The sequence below is a fragment of the Diabrotica virgifera genome, chromosome 3 (genome assembly GCF_917563875.1).
Source record: "Diabrotica virgifera virgifera chromosome 3, PGI_DIABVI_V3a".
NCBI classification, from domain to species: Eukaryota; Metazoa; Arthropoda; class Insecta; order Coleoptera; family Chrysomelidae; genus Diabrotica; species Diabrotica virgifera.
This window is the reverse complement of record NC_065445.1, coordinates 126,802,834-126,816,657: the sequence shown is the minus strand read 5'-3', so window position 1 is coordinate 126,816,657 and position 13,824 is coordinate 126,802,834. Positions and strand designations below refer to the sequence as shown.

At 31.0% G+C, this 13,824-nt stretch overlaps 1 protein-coding gene across 1 annotated transcript in view; it reads left to right on the top strand.

Moving 5' to 3' along the window:
* LOC126881300 (sterol O-acyltransferase 1-like) overlaps positions 1–13,824 on the top strand; it is a 146,895-nt gene that overhangs the window by 12,607 nt on the left and 120,464 nt on the right. The window contains exon 2 of the mRNA XM_050645502.1: positions 228–335. Within this exon, the coding sequence (XP_050501459.1) occupies positions 228–335 (108 nt within the window). The remainder of the gene's footprint in view (positions 1–227; positions 336–13,824) is intronic.

Below are 13,824 nucleotides of genomic sequence, written 5' to 3'. Positions count from 1 at the left end.
GCGGAAAAGTATGACTTTCTGCACTTGTTAGGAAAATAACTATTTCGTGCAAGTTCTATTCGGGTTGAAATTTCCTGAATTTTTTGAGTAGCTTTTCCTGAAATCTAGTTTGGCCGGTAACATACATAAATAACATACGTAAATTTTTGTTAATTTTCGCCAAAACGAATAAATGTATGTAAACATTCTTTTAGAGTAAAATTTATTTATGTATTTTATTTTTTCAGTATAAAATCAAGAACATCTAAAAACAACAATACCAAAAAAGTTATAAATCAAAATTTTAAACAGGAAGAACACGTCAGTAATCATGAAGAGGAAACTAAGGAAAAAAAGTAAGTAAAACCTTTTTATGCTTTATTTGTGTCTTAACCCTACGTTAGGCGCGCGGTTATTGCTGACGAGCTCAGTTGCGCCGTCTACGATTGTAGACCAATAGTTTTTTGTCGTATAATATCGGATTTTGACAAAATTAACAAATTAATGGTTAATAACATGTTTATTTATCACCGTACTTTGATATTAGATATACGTTTTGTTCCTTGGCTTTTTTCATTTTGGCAGTGGCAAAAATTAAAAACGAGGTCATGATTTTTTGGGTCTTTATTCGCAAGTAAATGAAAATGGTCACAAAAATAAGCTCAATTTAGTAAAAAACACAAATATTGTTATCTTTGAACTTCTAGAATGACCAATAGGGATGAATAATAAAGAATAGAACTAAAAATTAAAAAAATAACAAATTATTAAATGGTAAAAGTGACACAATTTTAGTCCGTCAAACATTCAGTGTAAATATCCCTGAGATGATTCTTGCATGCAAATTTGTTACATCTTTGGCATGCCGTTCTTGTTGACATATTGCAAATTCGTGTACAAATACAACATCGTACCATGTAATTTGTTGGAATATTAGGGAGAGGGGGTACGACTTCTTGAACTCCGAGCAGTACGTCGTCTAAGTTCTCTTAGCAGGGAAGGTATAGTTGATCCATATTCAATTTGCGGTTTGAGTAGTTCCCATGCTAAAGTTTTCAATGAAATCGCTTCTTGAAACTTTTTCATTTATGTTATTAACTTTATATACACAGCAGGCTACATATTAGCTTTATATATACAACAAAAAACTGTAACGCGCTTAGTCGCGCGGTCTACGGTTGTAGACCAGTGCTCTTTGAATAATGTAATATTTACATAATGCAAACAGATCGGCGGCTTTTAGCAAACTGAAGAGTAAGTTGGTCGTATTAGTGACAGCTACAAAGCGGGATGGGGGCGTATGTACAGTTTTCTGCAATTAGCGACCAGTTAAAGGAGAGTGGTCTACGATTGTAGACCGCGCGACTAACGGAGGGGTAATGTTTTAAGAAGTTTTCTACAACTTTCTCTTCTTGAACTATAATTTTGTACCTAAAATAATAAGTTTTTTCGAAAAAAACAGAATAGTTTGAAATATTGTTTAATTTTATAATATAATATAAAATCTACAAGGAAGAATTTATTGCAGCTGGTTGTTACCATTAATCACAATAAATAAATTCCTTAATAAAATATTTAAATAACTCTTTAAGGGCTACATCGATCACAGAACGTTTTCACCCTAAGTAGAACATTATCAGTGCTATTACCTAAAATAAATATAGCGATATTAGTGAAGACAAATGTTAAAATTGAAATGTTGACCAAGGTAAAAAAGCAAAGTTTAGTTATACTTAGAGGCATCACATGCTAAACCACCAAAAATACAGAGGTGAAAATCCTTTAATTATTAACAAAATGTGTTACATTAAGGTAATTATTAAAACATCCAATTGATGGATAAAATCCTTAGCATTAGTCCATAAAAGGCCTTTGGCATAATGCCAAAGGCCATATATAGGGATTTTATCTATTAACTGGATTTTATATTATGTAAATAAGTACGTAAATATAACAAAAATTATGTCAATATAACACATTTCGTTAATAATTAAAGGGTTTTACCTATGTATTTTTGGTGGCTCAGCACGTCATGCCTGTAAGTATAACCATACTTTTCTTTTTTACCTTGGTCCACATTTCAATTTTAACATTTTGTCTTAACTAATATAGTTATACTTATTTTAGATAACAGCACTGATGATGCTCTACTTGTAACGAAAACGTTTTGTGATAGACGTAGCGTTTTTTAAATAAATATACCTTTTATAAAAGAATGTTTCATTAAATTTATTAATAATATAATATTTTTATCAGTTTTTTATTGCTATGCACGAGTATAATAATTCCAGAAAAACCTACCGCAAACGTAAAGGGTCTCGTATCCCCACTCACTCCCAGAATGCAATTTTTTTCAATTTTTACATTCGATGTGTTTAAAAAATAAGACTCAGCTCAATTTTATCCCTACATTCCCTTCCCTCGCCCCTAACCAATAAAAACGACATTTTGTTCAATCCTAATATAAATGAATAGCTTCCCACTTGAAATTAACTTTATTTAGGTATAATTGATATACTATAATTGATACGTTTTATGCGAACTGCCCGGTTCGGCATAGGCTAGATTTTGAAAAAGAGGGTCAACCGAGCTTATATCCAAATTTTCACTAGTAATACCACTTGAGGTCAAATTATTTCCGGAAATTTTTTTGAGATCATGAATATTTTGAAAATTTCCCGAGTCGCAGACGAGGGAAATTTTCTAAAAATATTCATGATCAAAAAAAAATTTCCGGATATTAATTTGACTTCGCGTGGTATTCGGTAAGAAAATTCCACACCAAATTTGCATTTGAAAATCCAAAGCTGCATGAACAGATTAATAGCGCGCCATAGCTTTGTCAGCAATTATTTAGGCTTTCAAATTCGTAATTTCTACTCATTGTAGTTGCATGGGAATACCATTTCAAGATAGAAAATAGTATATTCTTCAATTTTAGATAAGTTTTGAGTAACTACAAGTGATAGAAAATGAATCAAAACTAAATTATGTAAACAAATAAAAACCAGTCTGTCAAAAATGTTCTGTTATTGTAAACGTCAAAAAATTTCCACTATAATTCGCTGTTGGGTACCCCACGAGCAAAAAATTTTCGATAAAATACCTCCGTTGCCATGGTGATCTGTCAAAATAACGTATTTTGATTGGTTCAAAATTACAGGTGTGGAATTTTCATTAAAATCGGTGTTGATTCTCAAAATTTCTAAGGTCTCAGTTTTTTATCGCTGCTGAGTAATCTACTACGTTCAAAATTCAAAAATAAATCGCCACTTTTCCAAAATTTTCGTTTTTCTTTTTAGTCCAGGATAATAAGGATTTTCTCGGGACACTCAAACATCCAGGTAGCTGATTACTTTTTTAGTTATTGTAGACATATAGGAAGAAAACCTACCTGTTTCCTGCCTAGAGTTCGCGTCCGTTTTTTAATTATTAACAATTTAGTGCAAACATCGCGATTTTTTCGATTTTTTGCATTCCATTCAATAACTAATTAGTTGACATAAAATTAAAAAATTCAGTTTTTTAGAACATGGAAAAAACTTCAAAATTCCGATTTTTGAAAAAAAAAAGTTAATTTGTTGCTACGCAAACTGCAAAATAAGTTAAAATCGTTATTTGTTAATAACTTTTACTAAAACTACCTTAGAACTTTAGTGTTTCACGTAAAGTTGTAATTTAATTTAATTGTAATAATATTGGGGTACTTAACAAATTCTCTAAATTTGAGACTGATCCATTAAATAGTTTAAGATTTATTATATTTGTTTATCCCAGAGACCTTTATTTTGCAATAAGATAAGACAGAAAATGATAAAGATAGAGCAATTCTGAGTAACAGATGAAAGTAGAAGAGTGATAGTGTCAAAATATATTAAAAAAATGATAAAAAACGCTGGACGGAAGGGCCGCCCGAGAACTTTATCGTACCGATCTATTATCGTTATGGTACTAGATACTGGAATTCTATAAAAATAACAAAGTTACTCGTTATTTTGATATTTTAGAAACACCTACTGTACTTAAAAGTATTTTATGGTTCTACGCATCATTAATTCCTGCATTTGAGAAAATGTTCGATGCCATATTTCGGGGACACACTATAGATCTGTAGATTATTGCATAAATCAATAGAATATTATAGTAATACTTTCATTTCAAATTAGTTCATTTTTCTGAGAAATTAATAGTTTACAATATTTGCATTTCATTCTATTTCGATTACGCCAGTCAATGCGCGAGATTAAGAACAAGATATTATCTCCAAATTCTATCCTACTGCATGGATTTTAATGAAATTTTGGGAGTAGCCCAATCTCCTAATTCAAAGTCTATCCTATATACTATGGCGCTTTTATCATGGGGGAAGTTCCCACCACTTCTCAGGAGTGAAATATTTTTATTTTCGAATTACATGGAGAAAAAGGAAGATTTTTAAGAAAATTTAAAAATTCATTCTATAATTTGATCACATTTTTTACAAAAACCATTCATTTTAAACCCGTTCAACATTTTGAAAGTAGAAATAACACTATATATATATTAAAAGGTATTGTAGAAGGAAAACAATGCATTTAAATTATGGTAGATGGGGAGTTAAATGTATATACTTTTCATTTTTCCTTAAAGTACATTAGTCATATATTTTTTTTGCACCATATCTCGCTTAGTTTGTAAGTAACCGACATTTAACGGTGCTCGTTTTAAAGGCCTTTTCAAACACTACAAAAGGTGTTGGTAGCATTATACACCTAAAACCTACCGTTCCTCTGTTATTTCAAGTTGAATACACCAATTTGAGCATGCACCAAAAAACAAACTATTTTCACCTACCATATCTCTTTTTGTATTATAAATAGAACATTTACGAAGGAACGAATCTCTTTATTATTTATAATCTAAAAAATGTTTTATATAGTGTTTTTAGTTAGATGCATAGTTTTTAAGGTATTCACAAAAAATCCGTCCGAAAAGGTGTCATTTTTCAATGAAAATGGCCAATTTTCAACTACGCATAACTCAAAAAGTATTGAGTTCCAAAAAAAAAGTATGGACCAGTTTTTGCTTAGAAATAGGTTCTTTAGCCACTTTCGTGCTTATTTTGACCAACAAATTTTCCACCCCCTTGAAGAAGTGGGAACCGCCCCAAGATAAAAGCGCCATAGTATATAGGGTAGATTTTGTTTCTTGAGCTATTCCCTACTTACTGTGAAAATATCAAGTACATCAATGTAGTAGGATGGAATTCGGAGCCAAATACCCTCATTGACTGCCCTACAATAATGCTCTGCTATGAACGCGTGAGAGAGGACACACATAAGATTATAGCAAAATTTCTATTTACCGTAACTTTTCGAGTTTTTGAGCTACAGCAATGAATTTTATGTCATTGGAAAGGTAATTTTGCATTCTTTCAAAATATGTTAAAATATACAGGGCGTATCTAAAAAAATTAAGATTTTTTATTCATTTCCGGTTCAACCGGAAGCCATATTTTTGGTAAAATTTATTGTGATAATAGATAATAAAGTACCATATATGTTTGCAAAATTTCAAATTTTAGTTTCTATTAAGAAGGAAGTTACGGGCACTCCAATATTTTTTTATAAAAAATTCATAACTCCCCTCCTATGGGGAGTTAAGATATATGACTAATGTCATTCAATTTAATGATAGGATATCAAAGATATATCAAAAAATAAAAAAAATTCCTTGGAGCCATTTTTGAGAAAATCTAGTTCAAATTTATGTCAAAATGTGACCCCTTAAATATAGGCAACCCGTAACTTTTTCTGAAAAACGATAACATCCTTCTTATAGCCCCATCTTTAGACTATATAACGACTTTTTCAAATTAAACTTATCTTCAACAAGTTTTTATATAGATAGGGAAATGTGTCGGGTGGGCGGTCGGCCATTTTGGCCGCCATTTTGAATTTGGAAATGTCAAATTCCGTATTTTTATTTACCTATCGATGAGCTTACTTTGAGTTGAATTTCATTCATTTCGGTTAAAATTTGCAAAAATGGGCCCAAAATAACCCCCCTATTTCGGCCCCCCTTTGAGAGGTTTTTTTTTAAAAGCTTAGTTTCTCGACAAAATTCTCTTAAACTCACCCATACCGAATTTCATCAAAATCGGTCCAGTAGTTTTTGCTGGGCGGTGGCGACATACGTACGTACGTACATACGTACGTACATACGTACATACTTCCGACATGTTTTTTTTATTTGCTTTTTAGACTCAGGGGGACTCAAAACGTCGAAAAAAAGTGAAATCTGAAAAAATTTTTTTTGCACGATCCTATAACTATCTATTATACTATACTACGTATATAGTACGATAAAGTAATATCTATTATACTATACTACGTATATAGTACGATAAAGTAATATCTATTATACTATACTACGTATATAGTACGATAAAGTAAAAATGATTAACATAGTCAAAAATCCCAATGCTAAATTTTTAAAATTTTGTATTTTATAAACATTTAGAATAACTTTAAAAATGTTGTCCGTAGAAATAATCTTTTTATATATTCGAAAAGACAGTATTTTATCACGAATTCTCAAATTAAAAAAATTTTGCCTGGGCTCATTTGGGACAAAGTTTTTTTTTTATTTATTAATGGCTTTGACAGAGCCAATTAGCCAGACTATTTGTTTTTTTTTGTATGGTATTACAATAACAATTTTAAGTTAATATCTAAGCCTACTTATTATCTAAATTTACAGGGTGTTATAATATATTAATGAATACATTTTTCAACTTTGTGTGATATTTTTACAATTTTTAATTTTATTATCTAAGCCTATTTAAAATTTAAATTTACAGGACGTTACATATTCGTAAATACATTTTAACGTCTGCTTATTTTTTGGAAAAAGAATTTCGTTTAAATTGACAGGTAAAAGACAATTTAGATCAATTAACTTTTCATACATCACTTTAATATTTTGTCTGTACTGTCCACACTCCAATATTAGGTGCTGTAGATCTCCCATTCCACCACAGGCGCAATATGGGTTATCACTGATACCTATGCTGTGTTTGTATGCTGGGGTTAGTGCGTGATTTGACCTCATTCTGTTTATTGTTTTTATTAATAGCCTATTTGATTCTTGTTTAAACCATCTCTCATTGGGAATTAGTGGTTGGCAATTTCTAAAATTTATTCCCGTTGTACTTTGGTTATATACACGTTGCCAATTTTGTTTGCAATGGTTTTTACTGATATTATCTATATCGGTTACTGGTAGAAGTATGTTGTTTATGTTTCGTTATGGGACAAAGTTAACCATATGTTTTTTTCAATTCACAGCTAATTTTCGTATAATAATTAAGGAATCTCATTAACGCCATTTTAAAGAAGGGGATTTGTATTTTTTCCTAAAAAAATTGCACAAACATTATACCTTCACAGCACCCTCTACGATTTTTCAAAAATGTAGTGCAAACGATTACTAGGGGGAACCTACAAATAAAGTGAGTTAAAATACCGAAAAAGCAATTTTAAACGAATATAATTTGCTGTATCTCCGGATCAACTCAATGGATTTTGATCTTTCTTTTTTAATGGGTATGTAATTTTTACGTACATTAAAAATATGCAATTTGTTTATAAATTTACAAAATTAATAAACAGTCTAATTTGTTTAAACAATTCTTGAAAAAATATTTTTTTACAAAAATCTATTTTTTAATCATAGTATCATTAATGATCACAGAAAAAGGTAAAGTACAATTTAATAAACAAATTACTTTTATTAGATAATTATTTATTGAAGATAATTTATTTATTAAAGTATACCTTAACTTTTTCTATGATTAATAGGGTTAGTATGATTAAAATCACGGATTTTTGAGAAAAAATTAGACTGTTTATTAATTAATAAATGTCTAGACAAATGACATATTTGTAATGTACAGAAAAATTACATTCAAACTAAAAAAAGAACGATCAAAATATATTTAGTAGATCCCGAGATATAGAAAATGATAGTAGTTTTTAGTTTTTGAACTCGTGCATTTGTCGGCTCCCAGCTCCCCCTTCACTTACCACGACTAGTCATCAGTTACACTTCATTTTAAAAATTCTTGTAAAATACCAGCTTTTGTAATATGTAAAATGACTTTTTTTACAGACAATATTTTTAAAGTTATTCTAAATGATTTTAAGCTACAAAATTTCACAAATTTGGCATTAGGATTTTTGACTATATTAGCAGATAATCTTTTTATCGTTTTTTAGTACATTTTGATAGTATCAGTTTTCTACTTTTATTTGGCATACTCAGAATTGCCCTATCTTCATTATTTTATGTCTTATGTTATTGCAAAATAAAGGTCTCTGGGATAAACAATTAGAATAACTCTTAAACTAATTAATGGATCGGTCTCAAATTTTGAGGGTTTGCTAAGTAACCCAATACCAAACTTTGGGTGAAACACTAAAGTTCTAAGGTAGTTTTAGTAAAAGTTATTAACACATAACGATTTTCACTTATTTTGCAGTTTGCGTAGCAACAAATTAACTTTTTAACTTTCAAAAATGGGCATTTTGAAGGTTTTTTATTGTTCTAAAAAATTAAATTTTGAAAATTTTATGTCAACTATTTAGCTTTTGAATGCGGTGCAAAAAATCTAAAAAATCGCGATTTTTGCACTAAATTGTTAATAATTAAAAAACGGACGCGAACTCTAGGCAGGAAACAGGTAGGTTTTCTTCCTATAGGTCTACAATAACTAAAAAAGTGGTCAGCTACCTGGATCTTTGAGTGTCCCGAACATGATCTATTTCTAGCTTATTACCCTGGTCTATTTGAAGGCTAAGTACTTATCGGAATACCCTAGTATTAATTTTCTTTATTCATTTTGTATTAGAATATTGATAAAGTGATAAAAAAAATTAAGCAGTTTATTATTACTGACCTTTAACACAAATATGTACAACTGATAATCAAATTATTTGCTTAGGTAAATAAAATTAATCTAATTTGGTTAAATCATTTTTATATAGTAAAAAAGATATCAACTGATTTTATTTCTGGTAAATAAATACTTGTCAATAATAGCAACTTATCTCTTCTGGATAAACAGACATGACAGAATGTTAGACGTAAGAATAAACAAATAAATATTTATTTAATAAATATTTTACGCAGAACACAAACAAATATAATTTAAATACCAGATGTAGCGAACTTCAGCTATAGAAATCATTAGGCCAAAATTTATACAGTATGTCAATTTGAAAAGGTACCACCCTCTATAATTTGGACCCTATAGAAAATTTAAAAATGTGCAAAAATATGTCAAATTTATTTGTGAGGAAGAAATTTTGTTGACCAATTTTCAACTACATTAGATCAATCCTCTAGTGAGGGTGAACACAACCCCCAAAATCTTTAGTAGAAAAAGGGGTTGAGTGATACCACATTTTAAAGGGTGATTCGCTATATTAATACTTTTTAACCATAGTAGACTATATTATAAATGATTTGAATATAAATAGAGTTTTTGATGCCAAATCAGTACAATTCTACAGGGTGTGAATGTTACTACGAAATTAATTAAATAACCTATTAATTATCTTTTAAACTACCCTACATAATATTACAAATCATCATATGTTAAGAAAGAAGACATCGAGGAGAATCCAAAAATGTAAAAATATAAACCCATTAAAAAACATAAACCCATTATATCCATTAAACCCATTAAACCCGTTAAAGCCATTAAAAACCCATCAAACCCATTAAAAAACCCATTAAACCCATTATACCCATTAAACCCATTAAACCCATTAAACCCATTAAAAAAACTAAAACCCAAAAAACATAAACCCATTAAAAAAATGTAATTATATATAAGCAACTTTCGGTATAAATGGAAGTAGCAAATATATGAAAATATTTTCATTAAAGTTCACCTTTCAAAGCCAGTTAATTCCAATTTTCATGATTCATTCACCTTTTCGTATACGTATGTGTCGTGAACATAATATACGAAATGAGGACGTGCGAAGCAGGACGAAGGTGGAAGATGTAATTGGAAGAATTGCGCAAATTTACGTCAAAACATCGAAAGGTGGACGAGAAACATTCTACATTGGTGACCACGCGAGCACAGTCGTAGTAGAGAAAGGCCACAAAAATGATGACTTGACGACATTAAAGCAAAATGTTGAAAAACTGGCACCAAATAGCACAAAGAACTCATGGGAAGGTCTTTGTCCAGCAGTGGATGCAAAAAGACTAAAGAAGAAGAAGAGGAAAAGTTACCTTTGGTTGTCGAGATATTTTTACATGGCCCTTTATCTGCCCCACCCTTAAAAAGCCTCACGTTTACGAATTGATTTTTAACGAACAAGACCCTACATACTATTCGTGAACTGCCCGTGAATCACGCATCGCGCATCACGAACAGAGACATGTAAAAGGATAGACTTGGCTAGAGATATTGGGCCAGGGTAATAAGACAAAAATATACCCTGTTCGTGACACTTCAGCAGCCAGGGTACTGAAGCGTTTTTTCGACAGGTAATACTTATAAAAACAAATTGTAACTATTTCCTGCGTAGGATCTGGCGGCCATTTTTATTTATAAACAATTAACTGTAAAAAATGGCATTTTCCCCTTAAATTAACGGAAAACAGTGAAACTTATGATTTTTTTAGTACAAATATCTTCGAGATTATGAACAAAGCTTTAAAATGACGTATTACAAAGTTTGATATACTCATTTATTGTTAATATAATTGCGAAAAAAGGTCGGAATTGCAAAAAAAAAATATTTTCGTAGTAACTGTTGTAAAAATTAGTGTACAGCTTTGAAATTTTTGTCAAATGAGGGTTCTTTGGTGCTTAATATGTGATAACCTCGAATAATTTTAGTGATGACAACTTTAGTATGGTTCTGATTAATATTCGTTCTATGAGAAATAAAACTGACGAATTGTTTTTGTTTCTGGAGGAATTAGGATTTCCCCCGATAGTTGCGGTTACAGAGCACGGGCTTGAAGTCAACGAGCCTTTTTTTTTGTAGAAAAATATACCACAATTGCTAGGTATGATCGTCCAAATTCAGCTCATGGAGGCACCCTAATTCTTTCTAGAAATAATGATTTTTCTCTGATTACAAAATATGACTTTCTGTTAAATGAAGCCTTCTTTGAGTTTTCCCTAGTTTATAATAAAAATCTTAATCTTTACATTATTTGCATCTATAGATCACCTGACTCTCCTGTGGAACTATTTTTTCAGAACCTGCTAAATTTGTTAGATGACTTGCCTCATAGAAGCAGAAAAATTCTATGCGGGGACTTTTAACATTAATTATGATGCTGCTTGTGCTACCCAAATGTCTTTGGTCAACATATTTGACTCATATGGTCTCTCAATGCACGTTAATTCTCCTACAAGGATTACAAAAATTCATCTACCATAATTGACTATATTGTCTCAGATTTCTCACCCCTTGATGTCTGCTCTACAATTATTAATGCGGGATTATCAGATCTTGAAGCAGTATTTACGAAGTTTAACATTTTCAGCAAACCCTCCTCGAAAACCCGACGTTTAGGTAGGATTTTTTCCGCTCGAAATTTTCATAAATTTCAAAATTTATGCTTAACTATGAGTGGCATTTTCCTTCTGCGGACGTGGACTATAATTTCAACGATTTTATAGAAAAGCTTGTCTCTATCTTCAATAAGGCATTTCCTTTAATTTCAATTAAGCCAAAACATCACAAACCCTGGGCTACCAAAGGTATCCGCATATCAGCCAAAAATATGCGCTCACTATTGTATATCAAGAAATTTGCTACCAACGTCTCTGTCACTCAATATATATTTAAGTACAGGGTAACCTATCTAAAACTCATCAAATCAGCTAAAAAAGCCTACTATCAAAATCGTATAGAAAGCTCTAAAAGTGTTGTAAAAGAAACTTGGTTCATAATAAACGATCTTCGAAATAGAACTCACGCAGTTCAAACATTTGCCCTTCCAGACCCGGAAAATCTAAACGAATATTTCGTTAATGTGAGTAAAAATATAACTTCTACTATTTTGCCACAAAAATCCCATTTCCTATCTCCCCAATTCAGGAGTGTTCTCGAATTCATTCTTTTTAAGACCAATCGATACATCTGAACTCATCCAAACTATCAATAGTATCAAAAGCAATTCATCCTGTAGTACTGATGGACTATTCATAAAAATCTTCTCAAATCTCACAGAAAATGTGTTGGAAATCCTCGTCTCACTAATTAATGATTCCTTTGAAAGAGGCAAATTCCCAGAGTGCCTAAAGATAGCCATTATTATTCCCCTTCATAAGGGTGGTGAAAAATCTAATGCTTGCAACTATAGACCTATTGCCTTACTACCAGTACTTTCAAAAATTATTGAGAGACTCATAAAAACCCGTCTTATGTCCTTTCTCATTGATAACAACATCTTATCCCAAAATCAGTTCGGCTTTTTAACTAATAAATGTACCACTAATGCCTTGTTTTCTGTGCTTCATGAGGTTTACCAAGCACTAAACAATAATCTTTATACTGACACTGTTTTCTGTGATTATGCCAAAGCTTTTGATTGTGTAAATCACGACATTTTGATTAAAAAACTAAATTTCTATGGGATTCGAGGTATTTCTTTGAATTGGTTCCAATCTTACTTGAATAATAGGAAACAACTAGTTAGAGCAAATGATACTGACACTAGTCTCAAAAACATACTACCACAAGGTTCAGTATTGGGTCCTCTACTGTTCCTTATCTTTATAAATGACATCACTAACTTAAAAATCGATGGAAAAATTTTTCTTTTTACTGATGATACCAGTATCACATGGAGCAACTCAACTATTGCATCTCTTCATGCAACTATAACTTCTGATTTGCTTACGATAAAAACCTGGTCTGACTCTAATTTACTCTCTTTTAACGTGGAATAAAACAGTAGCATTATCTTATAAAAGTGCTCTTCAACCCCTGCTTGTTAATAACAGCCAGATCTCTACCGTTGATTCTGTAAAATTTCTTGGTATTTTTTTAGACAGCAACCTCAAATGGTCCCTTCATATCGATTTGTTAAGTAAGAAACTCGCCTCAGCCTGCTATGCTATAAGATCTGTTTCGAAAGAACTCAATTTAGCATCTTCTAAACTAACATATTTTTCCTTGTTCGAGTCTCATCTTCGATATGGTCTTCCTTTTTGGGGTTCTAGTACAGCTGCCCAATTAGATGTTATTTTTAAATTACAAAAAAGAGCAATAAGGTATCTGTTTGGCCTCAGAAGAACAACACATTGCAGAAGTTACTTCAAAAAATACAGGATTTTAACCCTTACATCTTTATATATTTTAGAAACTGTTTGCTTAATTCGTAAACACATGCATGTCTTTCCAGCAAGGCCTCGTCATGACTACTCCACCAGAAATTCAAATTTTGATGTCTGTTTACCGATCCCGTCCTCTGAGTTAGTAAAGAAATCTATATTATATTCCGCAAAAAAAAACTATACAACCATCTTCCTTCACAACTCAAATCTGCAACATCTTTCCCCAAGTTCCGTAAAATGACAAAAGCTCATCTATCTAAAAGACCGTATTATTCAGTAGAAGAGTTTCTTAATAACTAACTAAGAAATTACAGTAATGTACAAGTAACCAAACTTATCTATGTTTGGGTGTCACATGCAGCAGCTTAAACTTATTAGTTCCTATGTCTATAAATAGTTTACTTTGTTGTATGTTCACTTTGCAATTTCTATAAATTGTTGCAATATATCGATTTTGTTTTTTCTTTACTTTATTAACTTATATT